At 48.8% G+C, this 17,096-nt stretch overlaps 1 protein-coding gene across 9 annotated transcripts in view; it reads right to left on the bottom strand.

Annotated features, from left to right (window-relative positions):
* CLASRP (CLK4 associating serine/arginine rich protein) overlaps window positions 1-17,096 on the bottom strand; it is a 531,120-nt gene that overhangs the window by 187,700 nt on the left and 326,324 nt on the right. For all 9 annotated transcript variants that reach the window (XR_003859212.1, XR_003859213.1, XR_003859215.1 and 6 more), the window contains 2 exons: window positions 13,651-13,905; window positions 13,358-13,522 (listed from right to left, as the gene is read on the bottom strand). Coding sequence is in view for 4 of the 9 variants with exons in the window: in XM_029620007.1 (XP_029475867.1) it covers window positions 13,358-13,522; window positions 13,651-13,905 (420 nt within the window). In the remaining 5 variants the exon portion in view is untranslated. The remainder of the gene's footprint in view (window positions 1-13,357; window positions 13,523-13,650; window positions 13,906-17,096) is intronic.

Below are 17,096 nucleotides of genomic sequence, written 5' to 3'. Positions count from 1 at the left end.
CACCCGGTAAGGGCTCTCCATGAATAGAGGACAATAGTAATGGAGGCGTCATAGTAGTAGTAGGGATCCACAAATGTTCCACTAGACGTTTCAATATGAAATTTCCCCCTGCCCAGAGTCTACTAAGGCAAGGATCTGATATTCTAAAGGCCCGCAGATTAAAGATACTGGAAGAGAGCGTGGAGGAGAGGGTGCAGTTAGACCTAAGAAGAGTCCTCCCGCAGGACTTAGGTCTGCCAGTTTCCCGGACATAAAGGGCATGTTTGTACAACATGACCAGCTTGTGCACAATACATGCATAGTCCCAACCTCTTTTGGAGTCGTCTCTCTTTGGAAGTCAAATGACTGCGGCCTAAGTGCATTAGTTCTTCTTCGCCAGTAGCAGGCCCTGGGAGTGTAGGCCTGGGTACAGACTTGGCATGAATCTCTCCCTGGAGTGGTCTACTGGGATTCTTGACCTCTTGAACTTTGTCGTGAATTTGGCGATCAATCTTTGCTGCCAACTACATAAGTTCTGCTAAGGTCTCAGGCATCTCACAAGTCACCAGTTCATCTTTCAACCGGGAGTTCAGACCTTCAAAAAACAGGGTTTTCATGTAATTCAGAAGCCAACATCTTGAATTCAATGGCGAAGTCTGGTAAAGGTTTGTTACCTTCTTTTAGATGAACCAAAGCTGATCCTGCTATTGAGTAACGGGCAGGGTCGTCAAATACAGAATTAAACGGTTCAAAAAACCCGGCAAGATCATTCAGGATAGGGTCATTGTGCTCCCACAGTGGTGAGGTCCAAGCCAGTGCTCTTCCATCCAGATACGAAAGCATATAGGTGGTCTTGGCATACGCTGTAGGGAAATGGTTAGGTTGCAGAGAAAAGTGCATACAACATTGATTAATAAATCCTCTACACTTCCAAACTTCACCTGCGAAGCGTGTCGGAGCAGAGAGAGGCACTGTAGACTTGACCGTCACTTCTGGCGGTCTAACTTCTTTACCTGTGGCAGCCGGTGCATTCATCTGTGCATGTAGCTGGTTAAAGGCAATAGTCAAGTTGTCCAGCGAATTCTGTTGTTCGGAGATTCGCTGGGCCAGGCCCGGAATGGCCTGCAAAGCGGTGAGCTGAGCCGAATCTATGGAGTTAGCAATCTGTTATGGTTATGAGGTTTGGGAGTGGATTCTTGGTTACAGCGGTGATGGCCACTCCCACAGGGAGGAGCCCCGTGAGGAACCACAGTACTAGGCTAGACTCTATACAGAGAAGTAGTATTTATTGTACAGCTTGATGGTACTGGCCTGGGGCGAGCAGCAGTGAAGGTAGTCCAGTGAAATAGTCCAGGGGTCCTCAGCAGAGGAGACCAGTCTCACATTCGAGTAGGTGATAGGCAGTGCGGCGTAGCGGGGACAGGTCCCAGATGTAAACCCTGAGTGCTGAAGGTGAGACAAACTGAAAGGTAGTACTCACTGAGCAGAAGCTGTATTGTAGAAGGTCCTGGCAGGCAGAAGTTGTTCAGTGGCAGGCACCAGATTAGGGAGAGGAGGCCCTCGAGGAGCGAGTACCTGGTAACCAAGGATAGGTACCTGAAATAGAGCAGAAGGGCCACTGAGGAGCGGGTACCCAGGTTAGTGAAGAATACCCCGAAGGGCAGAGAGAGGTTCCTGCGGCAGCTGGAAGCGGCAGAGCAGCTTAGACCGGAGGAATTCCAATCCAATCCTTGCTAACTCAGTTTGTTAGCAAACGAAGGGCAGGCTAAATACCAAGATGTGATGACGTCACTCGGAGGGGATGCCCCATGATGTGGATAAAGACGTGGGTGCCGATCTGGGGACACCAGAGAGAATGGCATGAAGACACGGCATCAGCCATCTTCCCAAGGCTTGAGGAGAGAGAAGGAAGAAAGGCACAGAGGTCGAAGCCATCTGAGACAGACAGACACAACAAGAACAAGTAAATGTGAATTGGTTATTTACTCCATTGGATAACAGAAAGACTAGGGGGCACTCCATGAAGTTAACATGTGGCACATTTAAAACTAATCGGAGAAAGTTCTTTTTCACTCAATGCCCAATTAAACTCTGGAATTTGTTGCCAGAGGATGTGGTTAATGCAGTTAGTGTAGCTGTGTTTAAAAAAGGACTGGATATGTTATTGGAGAAGTCCATTACCTGCTATTAATTAAGTTTACTTAGAAAATAGCCACTATTACTAGCAACAGTAACATGGAATAGACTTAGTTTTTGGGTACTTGCCAGGCTCTTATGGCCTGGATTGGCCACTGTTGGAAACAGGATGCTGGACTTGATGGACTCTTGGTCTGACCCAGTATGGCATGTTCTTATGTCTTAGGAGTAACCAAGGAACAAGCAGGTGGGTCAGAGCAGGCGGCAGACAAGACGAGATCCAAGAACGTACCAAGGTCAGAGCCAGAAGAGCAGTCATGGAGAAGGAGGGGAGCAGGAACCAGGTGCAGAGGCAGGGACTGGAACATAGAGGCAGGGACTGGAACATGGAGGCAGAGCGGGACCTGTTGCTGAGGCAAGAATCTGACGGCTACACAGTGTTTAAATAGTCTCCCAGCCTGAAGTCATTGGCTGGGGCTGTGGGAGATTTTCCAACCGCTAGCTCCTTAAATTGCAGGAGGAGCCTCGCGTGTGTGCCTAGAGAGACCAAACGGCGGAGTTGGCATCTAAGGCAGCAGAGGCCAAGGGGCGGGCCTGAGACGTGCAGGGCTGGCAGGGAACCAGGGCGGCTCGGGACAGGACAGGCGCGGGCTTCCTGCTCCTGAAGGTGAGGGATGCTGAGCGCGAAACGCTGCAGCTGGTGACCGCAACAGTACCCCCTCCTCTACACCCCCTCCCCAGGGGTTTGGGCTTCTTGGGATGGGCCAGGTGGAATTGTCTATGAAAGCTCTTATGAACTTCACAGAGCAAAAGAAAACAGATCTGTTATGTATGCTCCCTAGATTTGAGGACAGAGTGGTGAACAAGTCTTTCAAATAATTGAAAAAAAGTTGAAGGAGCTTCGCAGGACAATGGCAGTTCAAGAACTGCCATGAATGCTCAACTAAATCTTTCTAAGTTTTTCTTCAAGCTATGAGAATTAGAGAAATTACTTATCTTATAATTTCATTTTCCTTAGTGTAGACAGATGGACTCAGGACCAATGGGTATAGTGTACCCTTGCTAGCAGTTGGAGACGGATCAGATTTCAATCTGACATTAGCCCCTAGTACATATACCCCTGCAGGAAGTGCAGCTCTTCAGTATTCTCCTCGAAAAGCATTGTGGATATGTGTGTGACTGACTGATTAACTTAATAATTTGATTAACTTGAATAACTTCATAACTTAGGTAAATGTTAAAACTTGATTAACTTGAACTTGTTGATTGACTATAGCTGGAGACCACCAGTGTACTCAACCGGAAAGCGTCGACACCCGGCAGGGTGGATACCCTAGTTAAATGAAAACGTGGCTTACCCTTGAATCATTTGAAAGACCATGCGTAACGGCAGCCAAGGGTGGGATGCTGAGTCCATCTGTCTACACTAAGGAAAACGAAATTATCAGGTAAGTAATTTCTCCATTTCCTAGCATGTAGCAGATGGACTCAGGACCAATGGGATGTATAAAAGCTATTCCCGAACCGGGCGGGAGGCTGCCCGTGACCCACTTAGAACTGTCCTTGCGAAGGCCGTGTCCTCCCGAGCCTGAACATCCAGTCGGTAGAATCTGGAGAAGGTATGGATGGAGCCTGAACATCCAGACTGAAGAAGGTATGAATGGAGGACCATGTCGCTGCCCTGCAGATCTCGGCAGGCGGCAGCATTCTAGTTTCTGCCCAGGATACTGCCTGGGCACTGGTAGAATGGGCCTTGACCTGTAGAAGTGGTGGCTTGCCAGCTTCTACGTAGGCTGCCTTGATGACTTCCTTGATCCAGCGGGCAATGCTTGCCCGCGAGGCCGCTTCCCCTTGTGTCTTTCCGCTGTGAAGGACGAAAAGGTGGTCCGTTTTTTGTACGGATTCCGACATTTCCAGGTATCTGGATAGGAGTCTGCCGATATTGAGGTGGCAGAGACTATGGGCTTCTTCCGAATTCTTCAAGCCATCCGTCGTTGGTATTGAGATGGTCTGGTTAAGGTGGAAGTGAGAGACCACTTTGGGGAGGAAGGAGAGAACCGTGCATAGTTGGATGGCTCCCGGGGTGAACCTGAGGAATGGCTCATGGCAGGACAGTGCTTATAGTTCCAAGATGCGGCAGGCTGAGCAAACTGCCAGCAAGAACACAGTCTTTAAGGTTAACAGGCGGAGGGACAGTCCTCTGAGGGGTCTGAAGGTGGTTCCCGCTTGGAAGTCCAAGACGAAATTGAGATTCCACAGAGGTACCGGCCACTTTATTTATTTAAGACTTTTTTATACCGAGGTTCCGGTAACAGGGTTACTAATCACTTCGGTTTACATTTCAAACAAAAACAAGTGACATGAACTATGTCTTACAGAGAACATGGTATAAACAACTTGGACAAACAGTGTTAAACATGGTAGCAGTCAATATGGGTCTTGCCATACTTTACTTTTTACTTTTGGTGGATGAAGGTGTTTGACTCCTTTTAGGAAGTGTAACACGTCTGGGCGAGAGGCTATGCTGTCGCCCTCGCTCTTGGAGCCGTAGCATGACAGTGCGGCCACCTGTACCTTGATGGAGTTGAGGGACAGTCCCTTCTGTAGCCCATTCTGTAGGAATTCCAGGATCACAGGAACTTTAAATGAGCGTGGCTTGATGTTGTGGTCTTCACACCAGGCTTCAAATACTCTCCAAATCCGTATGTACGTTAACGATGTGGAGACCTTGCGTGCTCAGAGGAGGGTGTCGATTATAGCCCCCGAGTATCCACTCTCTCTCAGGCGGGCCCTCTCAAGGGCCAGACCGTAAGAGATAATTGAGCTGGGTCCTCGTGGAGGATCGGACCTTGTTGTAGCAGGTCCCTGTGTGGAGGCAGAGGTAGGGGGTTCCCTGCCAGCAGCCTTCTCATGTCTGCATACCAGGGTCTTCTTGGCCAATCTGGAGCCACCAGAAGAACTAGTCCCCAGTGTAGTTGTATCTTGTGAATGATTGCGCCCACTAGGGGCAACGGCGGGAAGGCGTATAGCAGGGTCCCCGGTGGCCAGGTCTGTACCAGTGCATCAATCCCTTGGGACTGCGGTTCCCGCCTGCGGCTGAAATATCTGAACACTTGGGCGTTGGATCTGTTTGCCAGAAGGTCCATGTCCGGTGTCCCCCACCGATTCACTATCATTTGAAAGGCTGCAGGAGACAATCTCCATTCTCCTGGGTCTAGACTTTCCCTGCTGAGGAAGTCTGCCGTGATGTTGTCTTTCTCGGCGATGTGGATGGCTGAGATCTGGAGATTTGCTTCCGCCCACGCCATCAGGGGGTCTATTTCTAGGGAAACTTGTTGGCTTCTGGTTCCCCCCTGTCGGTTGATGTAGGCCACTGTTGTGGCATTGTCTGACATTACTCATAAGAACATAAGAAAATGCCATACTGGGTCAGACCAAGGGTCCATCAAGCCCAGCATCCTGTTTCATTGCAGGGTTGTGTTTATATACGAGTCCCCCGACACGGTCCGTGTTTCGTTTGTTGCTGCATCGGGAGGGACCACAATTGAATTTAAATCTACAACGTAAACAAAATATAAATGGTGGACCACGAGAATTAAGGCTACATAATTAGAGACAATATATAGTTGTACAATAAAAGAAGTTGTGTACAGTACCTTTTAGATCAACCCAGGAGAGCGAGCGCCCCTAGAGGGATCAAACTTTTAAAGGGCAGAATTGGCGCCAAACAGATAGCATCGCGAGATCTCTGAAACAATCAGTGGGAGCATACCATTAACAAAACAAATGCCATTCTATTTCCTTATTTAAGCCTTTTGGGCTGATGGTATCTAGGGTGAATATCCATCTCTGCTCTTTCTTTCCCAGCAGTCCAGGATAGTCTCCCTCTCTTGGGTGACGGGGGACCACCTCCAATACTGAGTAAAGAAGATCAGAGATGGTATGATTTTGCTGTGACCAGTGATTTACCAATGGTTCATCTACTCTTAACAGACGGATGTTGGAGCAGCGTTCAATAATCCTGGTCTTAACCATACGGGTGGTCTTGCCCACATACAAGAAGGGGCACTGACATTGCACAACATATATTACCCCTTTCGTGGTACAATCAGATTTTGTACGGAGTTGAAAAACTCAGCCAGTATTAGGATGTACAAACTCAGACATCACATTGGTGTGGGAACACATTGAACAATGTCCGCATGGGCCATGCCCGCCCTCCATCCTCAAATCATTATCCAGGGTGGTAAAATTTGCATGAACCAGCTGATCACGAAGGTTTTTTCCCTCCGGAAAGTGAAACGCAGGGAGCCCCGCAAAAGATTAGATAGTGAAAGGGCATGCCAGTGTCTACGGATTGTGGATGCTATAGTTTTACTGATGGTTGAAAATGGGAGTATACAATTATAAGACACCTCATCCGAGCATGAAGGGGGGAGAAACAGCCAATCACGGTTCGAGTATAATGCTCTTATGGCTAAGGTTCATCGATGATGTCCTTATAATTTGGAGAGGCACGGATGCCCAGTTCTATATGTTTTTAGACTGGCTGAACTCTTTGAACACTAATATCCAACTTAATTTCAACATTGATCCGGTCCAAATAGCTTTTTTGGATATATTAATTTCAGTGAATGATGGGAAATTTAGTACCACTCTGTTCAGGAAAGAGACGGATCGGAATACTCTTATCTTATACCAGTTTCCATCCTAAACCATTGAGAGATAACATTCCAACAGGCCAATTTTTACGTCTCCGGCGTCTCTGTTCCTCGAGAGCGGATTTTATAAAACAGTCTCATCTCATGACCATACGGTTTTTGGAGAGAGGATACCCAGCTCGGGTGGTGAAAAAAGCCTTTAAACGAGCATTATACTAGAACCATGATTGGCTGTTTCTCCCCCCCTTCATGCTCGGATGAGATGTCTTATAATTGTATACTCCCATTTTCAACCGTCAGTAAAACTATAGCATCCACAATCCGTAGACACTGGCATGCCCTTTCACTATCTAATCTTTTGCGGGGCTCCCTGCGTTTCACTTTCCGGAGGGGAAAAAACCTTCGTGATCAGCTGGTTCATGCAAATTTTACCACCCTGGATAATGATTCGAGGATGGAGGGCGGGCATGGCCCATGCGGACATTGTTCAATGTGTTCCCACACCAATGTGATGTCTGAGTTTGTACATCCTAATACTGGCCGAGTTTTTCAACTCCGTACAAAATCTGATTGTACCACGAAAGGGGTAATATATGTTGTGCAATGTCCATGCCCCCTCTTGTATGTGGGCAAGACCACCCGTATGGTTAAGACCAGGATTATTGAACGCTGCTCCAACATCCGTCTGTTAAGAGTAGATAAACCATTGGTAAATCACTGGTCACAGCAAAATAATACCATCTCTGATCTTCTTTACTCAGTAAAGTAAGAGGGGGAGACTATCCTGGACTGCTGGGAAAGAAAGAGCAGAGATGGATATTCACCCTAGATACCATCAGCCCAAAAGGCTTAAATAAGGAAATAGAATGGCATTTGTTTTGTTAATGGTATGCTCCCCCTGATTGGTTCAGAGATCTCGCGATGCAATCTGTTTGGCGCCAATTATGCCCTTTAAAAGTTTGATCCCTCTAGGGGCGCTCGCGCTCCTGGGTTGATCTAAAAGGTACTGTACACAACTTCTTTTATTGTACAACTATATATTGTCTCTAATTATGTAGCCTTAATTCTCGTGGTCCACCATTTATATTTTGTTTACGTTGTAGATTTAAATTCAATTGTGGTCCCTCCCGATGCAGCAACAAGTGAAACACGGACCGTGTCGGGGGACTCATATATAAACACAACCCTGCAATTTACATGGAGTTGCCGGTTATATTGGTGAAAAATTACAATTAAATACTATTTTGAACACTGAAGGTGGATCGTTGAAGTTTGTTCTTGCACTGTTGTTTTGCTGGTAATTGAAGTCTCCCATTATTACTGCACTACCAATTTGGTTAGCTTCCCTAATTTCTCTTAGCATTTCACTGTCTGTCTCACCATCTTGACCAGGTGGACCGTAGTATACCCCTATCACTATAGTCTTCCCCGTCATACAAGGGATTTCTACCCATAAAGATTCAATTTTGCATTTAGTCTCATGCAGGATGTTTATCCTGTTGGACTCTATGCCATCCCGGACATAAAGCGCCACACCTCCTCCCGAGTGCTCCTCTCTGTCATTGCGATATAATTTGTACCCCGGTATAGCACTGTCCCATTGGTTATCCTCTTTCCACCATGTCTCTGAGATGCCAATTTAGTCTATGTCATCATTCATTGCTATACATTCTAATTCTCCCATCTTACTTCTTAGACTTCTGGCATTAGCATACAAACATTTCAAAGTTTGTTTTTTGTTTGTATTTTCATTCTGCTTTTTAATTGATAGGGATAAGTTAGAATTTTTTAGCTCAGGTGAGTTTTTAGTTACACCACTGTTTATTGTAAACCGATACGATATGAATGGTATCATAAGTGTCGGTATAAAAAAGCCCGAAATAAATAAATAAATTAAATAATCCCATGCTGTGGGGATGAGGATCGTTCAAGCAAGGTCTGCAGCCGGTTCCACAGTTTTAATCTCCTTGTGGGGGTCAGGCTGACCTTGTCTTCTTTGGTGTCGAATCGGACTCCTAGGTATTCCAGCAACTGTGAGGGTTGTAGGAAAAGTTTGTTTGTGTTGACCACCCATCCTAGGCTCTCCAGTAGAGATATGACTCTGCTGGTTGCTTGGTGGCTTTCCTCTGGTGACTTTGCTCTGATCAGCCAGTCATCTAGGTAAGGGTGGACGAGGATTCCTTCCTTCCTCAGTATTGCCGCCACCACTACCACCCTTGGTGAACGTCTGGGGTGCTGTGCCTAACCCGAAAGGTAGTGCCCGGAATTGGTAGTGACAGTTCAGGACTTTGAAGCATAGGTAGCGCTGGTGTTCCTGGTGAATTGGGATGTGTAGGTAGGCCCCCGAAAAATCCAGGGATGTGAGAAACTCTCCCGGTTGTATTGCCCTTATTACGGATCGCAGGGTTTCCATGCGGAAGCGGGGAATCCTCAGGTGGCGGTTGACCGACTTGAGGTCCAGGATGGGCCTGAATGTTCCCTCTTGCTTGGGGACGATAAAATAGATGGAATAATGACCAGTATTTATTTCTTGTGGAGGCACTGGAGTTATGGCCTCGAGAGCCAGTAGTCTGGACAATGTAGCTTCCACTGCCGCCCTCTTGAATAGGTCGTGGCAGGGGGACTCCACGAACTTGTCCGGAGGGGTACGTAGAAAATCCAGGTAGTATCCCTCCCAAATGATGGCTAGGACCCACTTGTCCGAAGTTATCTTGACCCATCTGCGGTAGAATAGGGCTAGTCTGCCCCCTATGGCTTCTTCCCTTGGACGGGTCGGCTGAATCTCATTGAGGGGTGCGGCTGGGGCCTGTACCCAAGCTGGTACCCCTCTTGTTGTGCTTGTTCCGAAAGGACAGGTTTCTGCTCGTAGGGCGGGGCGCATGATAGTTGTTCCTGTAAGGATTGAAGCGCTGTGAACTTCTGCCCCTGGAGGGCCTGGGGAAGAGTTGCTGGTTTCTCTTAGTTTTATCCTCCAGCAGGCGCGGCACTGGGGACTCGCCCCATTTGTCGGCTAATTTCTCTAGTTCGCTGCCAAACAGGAGGGATCCTTTGAAGGGCATCCTTGTGAGGCGCGTTTTGAAAGATGCGTCGGCCGACCAGCTTCGGAGCAAGAGTTGCCTTCTGGCCGCCACCGCAGATGACACTCCTCTGGCCGCTGTACGCACTAGGTCGGAGGTAGTGTCCGCGAGGAATGATACTGCTGGTTCCATGTCTTCTCCCAGGGTGGTGTTCCTTGTTTGGGATAAGCAGGCACGTGTCACCACTGTGCAGCAGGCCGCAATTTGTAGAGACATAGCGGCAACGTCAAATGACTGTTTGAGGATGGATTCCAGACGCTGGTCGTGTGCGTCCTTGAGCGCTGCTCCTCCCTCTACTGGGATAATAGTGCGTTTAGAGACCGCGCAGACCATGGCATCAACTCTTGGGCATGCAAGAAGATCTTTGGTCGCTGGGTCCAGGGGGTACATGGCTGCCAAAGCTAGTCTCCCTTTGAATGTGGACTCCGGGGCATTCCATTCCAGGTCAATCAGCTGTTGTGCCGCTTGTAACAGAGGGAAAAGGCGAGAGGTCTGACGAAGACCCTCCAGTAGGGGGTTCGGTTTAGGTTCCCCCGAAGTACCTGGGCCCGGGATAGCGAGCTCCGTCAGGCATTGGGTGACCAGGTCCGGGAGCTCATCCTTTGTGAAGAAGCTTCTCATGGTTCGGTGAGGCTCTGTCCCCGGGGGGAGCTCCCCCTCTTTTAAGGGCTCAGCTTCCTCTTCAGAGATGTCCGAGTCCCCATAGGTGGGGCTTCTGGGTAGTGGAAGCCTGTGCCTGGGCCTTGAAGGACCTGGAGCCTGAGGGTCCTCCGGCGGAGCATGTGGCTGACCAGCTGGAGGTTCAGTTTGCATTTGAATAAAGGCGTGAATCCCCTTGAAGAACTCCACCCATGAAATAGACGCTGCATTTAAGCTGAGGGGCGCTGGTTCCCTGGGGGTCCCCGTTTGTGGGGAGGTCCCACTGGGATCTGCTAGGTCTGGGGTACTCCCTGAGGAGCTAGTACTCGGCCCTGGGTGGGACTGGCCCTGAACTGGATCTCCCAGGGTCTCCTCACACTGCGTGCACAGGGCGTCGGCCTCCTCGCTTTGTGCGGCTCTGATGTGGCATGCTGGGCAGAGGCCTTGAGCTTTTATCCCTGATTCTGGTGGGGCCATGGCTGTCGGCGCGTAAACTCTTAAGCGCTCCGGTGCGCTTAAGCTGAGCGTGCGAGTTGTGCGCGCAGCTGTGTGTCCAGTCGTATATATGCGCCCAACTCTGTGTGTGCAACTTATGCGCACAAGGTTTTATGTGTGTAAGTCTATGCGCACAAGTGCTTTGTGAGCCTAGCTCGGTTTGTGCGCTCGGGCCGAATGGCGAACAGCGCAGCGAATAGGGCCAAGATGGCAACGGCGAGCACGCAGGTAATATGGAGACACCCACAGAGGGTCTCCACGTGGGTAGACCCTTGGAAATAGCCGGGGCCTGGCCCTGCTAGGACGGATCAACCCGGTGGCACTGGTCCCGGCCGGTGACCTGTGCTCTTCCTCGATCCTCGGAGACCGGATTCAAGCAGAAGATTTCTACCTTACCTTGTCTTCGGCGCTTCCCGGTTTCATCCCAGGCAGTCTGCGGCTGCGGGGGGGAGAGGGCAAATACCTTCACCGCCGCGCTCGAGGGTGCACCCGCTGTCTCTCAGCCATGCCCGAGGATCGGGGACTAGGTCCTCGCTGCGATTCGGCCGCCAGACCAAGGCTCACCTCCGAGGGACCAAGGAAATCACCTCGGGAATCTCAACTGGGGGAGGGACCATAGGGTATCACCGCAGGAGAGCGGGGCTCGTCTTCAGGTAGGTTTCTTCTTTAAAATTTGGTTTTCTTCTTTGAATTTGGTTCTAACGCTGTGAGAGCGTGCAGATAGTCCCCAACTGCTATAGAGACGGAAAATACGGAAGAGCTGCACTTCCTGCAGGGGTATAAGTACTAGGGCTGACGTCAGATTGAAATCTGATCAGTCTCCAACTGGTAGCAGGAGTACACTATACCCATTGGTCCTGAGTCCATCTGCTACACGCTAGGAAAGCTCAGTTTAACAGTTCCATTGAATGACATCACCCAGTATTGTGGCTGATTTATCTTGCTGTCTATGGTAAGGAATTTCTTTTTCTGTGTTTCCAGCTATGCACTCCCTTCTGCACTTTTTTTCTGTTTCTTGCATGCTCACATTTCTGCTTTCTGCTGATTCATACTGTGTGGCTGATTATATCCTTCTAGTCACTGGAGAAGGGAGCATGCAAGTAGCAGCTTGATATTTATTTATTTATTTATTTAGAACTTTTCTATACCGACTTTCCAGTAACAGAATTACTGATCAATTCGGTTTACAATTTGAACAATAACAACAGTGACAAGTAAATGTCTTACAAGGAACAGGAAGAAAATAACTTGGAAATAAATATGTGGGTTGATTACATAAAAAGTACTATATACAAATAGTACTATATACAAATATATACAAAGCCTAAAGGTGGGTAGAGGCACTAAACAATGGCGTTGGACTGTCAAGAGGGTGGGTATTGGGATTTAGACTGCCAAGGAGTTGGAGTTGGTTAGACAAATTCTTTTGGTATTCCTTGTGGTATTTTGGGGGTATTCTTTGGGGTTTCAAAGAAGGTCCAGAGCTGAACTTGGATAGTTCTTGTGTAATTCTCTTGTTGGTTGTTTAAAATAAATTGAAGTTCTTATATAGCTTTCTTGTAGGTTGAATGAAAATAACCTTGAGGGGTCCTTGGCAGATATTATTCCGCAGGCTGATGTTATGGAAAAGCTTGATGGAAGAGCCACGTCTTAAGTTTTTTTTTTAAAATAATGGGGCATTGTACTGATTTGAGTTCTGGTGGGAGACTATTCCAGAGTTTGGGACCAGCTGTGGAGAATGCTCTTTTGCTTAACGTTGATTTCATTGGTGGAGTCTGGAGGTTGATAGACAAGATATCAAAGCCTCACCTATTTTCTGCTTTCACTCATTTCCCGGCCCTCAGTTAGGGGCTTTGATATCTTGTCTATTATTTCTTAGTCGTCTTTCCCTTTGTCCTGTTCTGGGGTTGCGATATCCTGCCTGCTATTTTCTTTTCCCATAAATCAACTTGCAATAACAGAAATGGGGGCTATGGAGATATGGGGGGAATAGCAGAAAGTATGAGAAGGACCATGCAGAAAATGAAAGAAAACAGAAAGAAGCATGCAGTGGAAGGCAGGAAAGCACAAGCAAAATGCAACAGAAGGCATTAGAAAATGCGGAAGCATGCAGGAGACAGCAGTAGTGCATGTGAAAGAACAGGACAGCATGCAAGAGACAGCAGAGGGTTCAAAGAGATTACCAAAACAGACATCCCCCCAGTTAGTGCCCACAGGACAGCCCCTCCCCTACCAGCTGGCACACACACAAACACCAGTCCCCTCCCATCAAACCGGCACTCTTAAGGTGTACCATCCCATCTGAAGACCAAAGGACAGTAAAATGCATAACAGGTCAACATGCTCAGAGGGATGGAAAGTGCTACTTACTTTCTCAGTTTCTCCCCTACAGCAGGAGATGCTACAGGTTTTCCTGCCCGCTCTCTGGCTGGAGACGCTGACCTGCTTCGGCTGCATGAGACACTCTCACTGCTGCTGCTATGCCGACGTCCAGTTGTCCTCCCACTATGGTGATAGCGATCCCCAGAGTGACTCCTGCAAAATGGCGCACAGAAGAAATACTGAAGAGAATTTCCTTCTCCAAAGATACAGATTAATTTTCACAGTCCTGGCACCATATTGGGGACGTTTATCTTTTGCCTGCTATTTACTACTCCAATTACCTCGACCTTCGATGGGAATATAGGCGGTTGCGGTCTGTGGAGTAAGATCTGGAACGCCGATGACCATCACGGGACCCTCCATCAGAATGACGACGGTTCCGGCTTCGAGACCTGGAGTACCTCCGTGTGCGAGAATGAGAGCGAGAATACCGGCTGGCTCTATGGTGCCCACTGCCTCGTCGAGATTGGGAGCTGGACCGGGAACTGGAGGAGGAGGAGAAGGAGGAAGAAGAGGAGGAGGAAGTGGAGTGCTTCCTGGAATAAAAAGAAAGGAGACAGGCAATGTTGGCACATGGAAAGGAAAACTGATTCGGAACACCTCTCAGGCTTGTAAACCTAGCACAAAGCCATCAGCTTCCATTCCCCTGGCACAGAACTCCCCAGTCTTCCACTCCTAAAATACCCCTTGACCTCTTAGAGGTCAATAATCAAAATGGTTTGTCTCTCTAAATTTGAGAGATAGCCGAACAAACCTGAGGGTTTAAAAAGTGTCCCACCCCCCCATCTCAATAAGTTTTAGCCTGATAAATCAAAGTGGCATTCCAGGATAGGGGCTTAAACTTAACCGATCAGAGCAGAGTTGCTTACCTGTAACAGATGTTCTCAGAGGACAGCAGGATGTCAGTCCTCACAGATAGGCGACATCATCTTCGTTTACACTTTATATTTTTTTGTTGCATAAAGTGATTGGAATAGAGAAATTACTTACCTGATAATTTAGTTTTCCTTAGTGTAGACAGATGGACTCAGGACCAATGGGTATAGTGTACTCCTGATATCTGAGACGGATCAGATTTCAATCTGACGTCAGCCCTAGTACATATACCCCTGCAGGAAGTGCAGCTCTTCAGTATTCTCCTCGAAAAGCAATTGTGGATATATGTATGACTGAATAATTTGAATAACTTGATTAACTTTATAAATTGGATAACTTGCTTAACTTTAACTGGTTGAATTGGTTATAGCTGGAGACCGCCAGTGCCCTCAACCGAGAAATGTCGACAACCAGTAGGATGGGTGTTTAGTTGGAGAAAGGCATGGCTTACCATCGCTGTCGGTGATGTCACTCGAGGATTCCCTGAATAACGGCAGCCGTGGGTGGAATGCTGAGTCCATTTGTCTACACTAAGGAAAATGAAATTATCAGGTAAGTAATTTCTCCATTTCCTAGCGTGTAGCAGATGGACTCAGGACCAATGGGATGTATAAAAGCTACTCCCGAACTGGGTGGGAGGCTGCCCATGACCCACTTAGTACTGCCCTTGCAAATGCTGTGTCCTCTCGAGCCTGAACATCCAAGCGGTAAAACCTGGAGAAGGTGTGGATGGAGGACCATGTCGCCGCCCGACAGATCTCGGCAGGTGACAGCATCTTGGTTTCCGCCCAGGACACTGCCTGGGCTCTAGTAGAATGGGCCTTGACTTGTAAAGGCGGTGGCTTGCCTGCTTCTACGTAGGCCGCCTTGATGACTTCTTTGATCCAGCGGGCTATGGATGCTCGCGAGGCCGCTTCCCCTTGTTTCTTCCCGTACGGATTCAGACCTTTCCAGGTATCGGATTAGGAGTCTGCCGACGTTGAGATGGCGTAGACTGCAAGCCTCTTCCGAATTCTTATGCTCTTCTGGCGATAGTAGCGAGATGGTTTGGTTGAGATGGAAGTGAGACACCACTTTGGGGAAGAACGACGGAACTGTGCGTAACTAAATGGTTTCCAGGGTGAGTCTGAGGAACGGCTCCCGGCAGGACAGTGCTTGTAGCTCGGAGATACGATGGGCCGAACAGACTGCCACCAGGAAGGCTGTCTTCAATGTTAGTAGTCGGAGAGACAGGCCGCAAAGAGGTCTGAAGGAGGTTCCTGTTAAGAAATCTAGAACCAGGTTGAGGATCCAAAGAGGCACCCGGCCACTTTAGGGGTGGCCGGATCTGCTTTCAGAAAGCGGGAGACAACCAGGTGAGAGGCTATGCTGCTGCTCTCGCTCTTGGTTCCGTAGCATGACAATGCGGCCACCTGTACCTTGATAGAGTTGAGAGACAATCCCTTCTGTAGTCCGTTTTGCAGGAATTCCAAAATCGCAGGAATTTTGACTGAGCGTGCCATGATGTTGCGGTCCTCGCACCAGGCTTTGAATACTCTCCAAATCCTTATGTATGTTAGGGATGTGGAGAACTTGCATGCTCGGAGTAGGGTGTCAATTACTGCCCCCAAGTATCCGCTCTTCCTCAGGCGAGTCCTCTCAATGGCCAGACCATAAGAGAGAATCGAGCTGGATCCTCGTGGAGGATCGGTCCCTGTTGGAGCAGGTCTCCGTGTGGAGGTAGCGTGAGGGGGCTCCCTGTCAGCAGTCTTCGCATGTCTGCGTACCACGGTCTTCTTGGCCAGTCCGGGGCCACTAGAAGTACTGGTACCCTGTGGTGTTCTATCTTGTGGATGACAGCGCCCAATAGGGGACACGGCGGGAAGGCGTATAACAGTCTCCTCCTGTGGCCAGATCTGTACCAGGATATCGATTCCCTGGGACTGGGGTTCCCGCCTGCGGCTGAAGAAGCTGGGCACTTGGGCGTTGGACCGGTTTGCCAGGAGGTCCATGGCTGGTGTTGCCCAACGGTTTACTATCAATTGGAATGCTATGGTCGACAGCCTCCATTCTCCTGGGTCTAGACTTTCTCTGCTGAGGTAATCCGCAGCGATGTTGTTTTTCCCCACGATGTGGACCGCCGAGATCTCTTGAAGATTCGCTTCTGCCCATGACATTAGGGGGTACTATTGGCTTCTGGTTCCTCCCTGACAGTTGATGTAGGCCACTGTTGTGGCATTGTCAGACATTACTCTGACCGATTTGTCTCGGAGTCTGTGACCGAAGCGTAGGCAGGTTAGTCTGACTGCCCGTGCTTCTAGGCAATTGATGTTCCATCCCGACGCTTTTGGGCAATGGAACAAAGAAGAGCTCCTGGCAGTGTGCTCCCCATCCTCAAGGGCTGGCATCCGTGGTGAGCAGGATCCAGGTTGGTGAGGACAGTCTCGTTCCCTGGCTCAGATGGCCTTCTTGTAGCCACCATCGTAGTTGGGTCCGAACTTTGCCCGGAGCTGAAGACATACGGTGTAGTTCTGGGACAGTGGATTCCATCGTGATAGTAGTGAGCGCTGTAGGGGTCTCATGTATGCTCTTGCCCATGGTACTACTTCCAGTGTGGAAGCCATGAGGCCGAGGACTTGGAGGTAGTCCCATGCCGAGGGGCGAAGTTCGCTCAACAGGGTTCGCAACTGGGTCATCAGTTTTGATCTCCTTGTCGGTGTCAGGATGACCTTGTCTTGTTTGGTGTTGATCCGGACTCCCAAGTATTCTAGAGATTGGGAGGGCTGCAGACAGCTCTTGTTTGTTTTGACCACCCAACCGAGGCTCTCCAGTAGAGTTTTGACTCTGTTGGTCGCCTGGTGACTTTCCTAAT

The sequence above is a fragment of the Rhinatrema bivittatum genome, chromosome 11 (assembly GCF_901001135.1).
Source record: "Rhinatrema bivittatum chromosome 11, aRhiBiv1.1, whole genome shotgun sequence".
In the NCBI taxonomy this organism is placed as follows: domain Eukaryota; kingdom Metazoa; phylum Chordata; class Amphibia; order Gymnophiona; family Rhinatrematidae; genus Rhinatrema; species Rhinatrema bivittatum.
The sequence above is the reverse complement of the archived record's forward strand: the minus strand, read 5'-3'. Positions and strand labels throughout refer to the sequence as shown.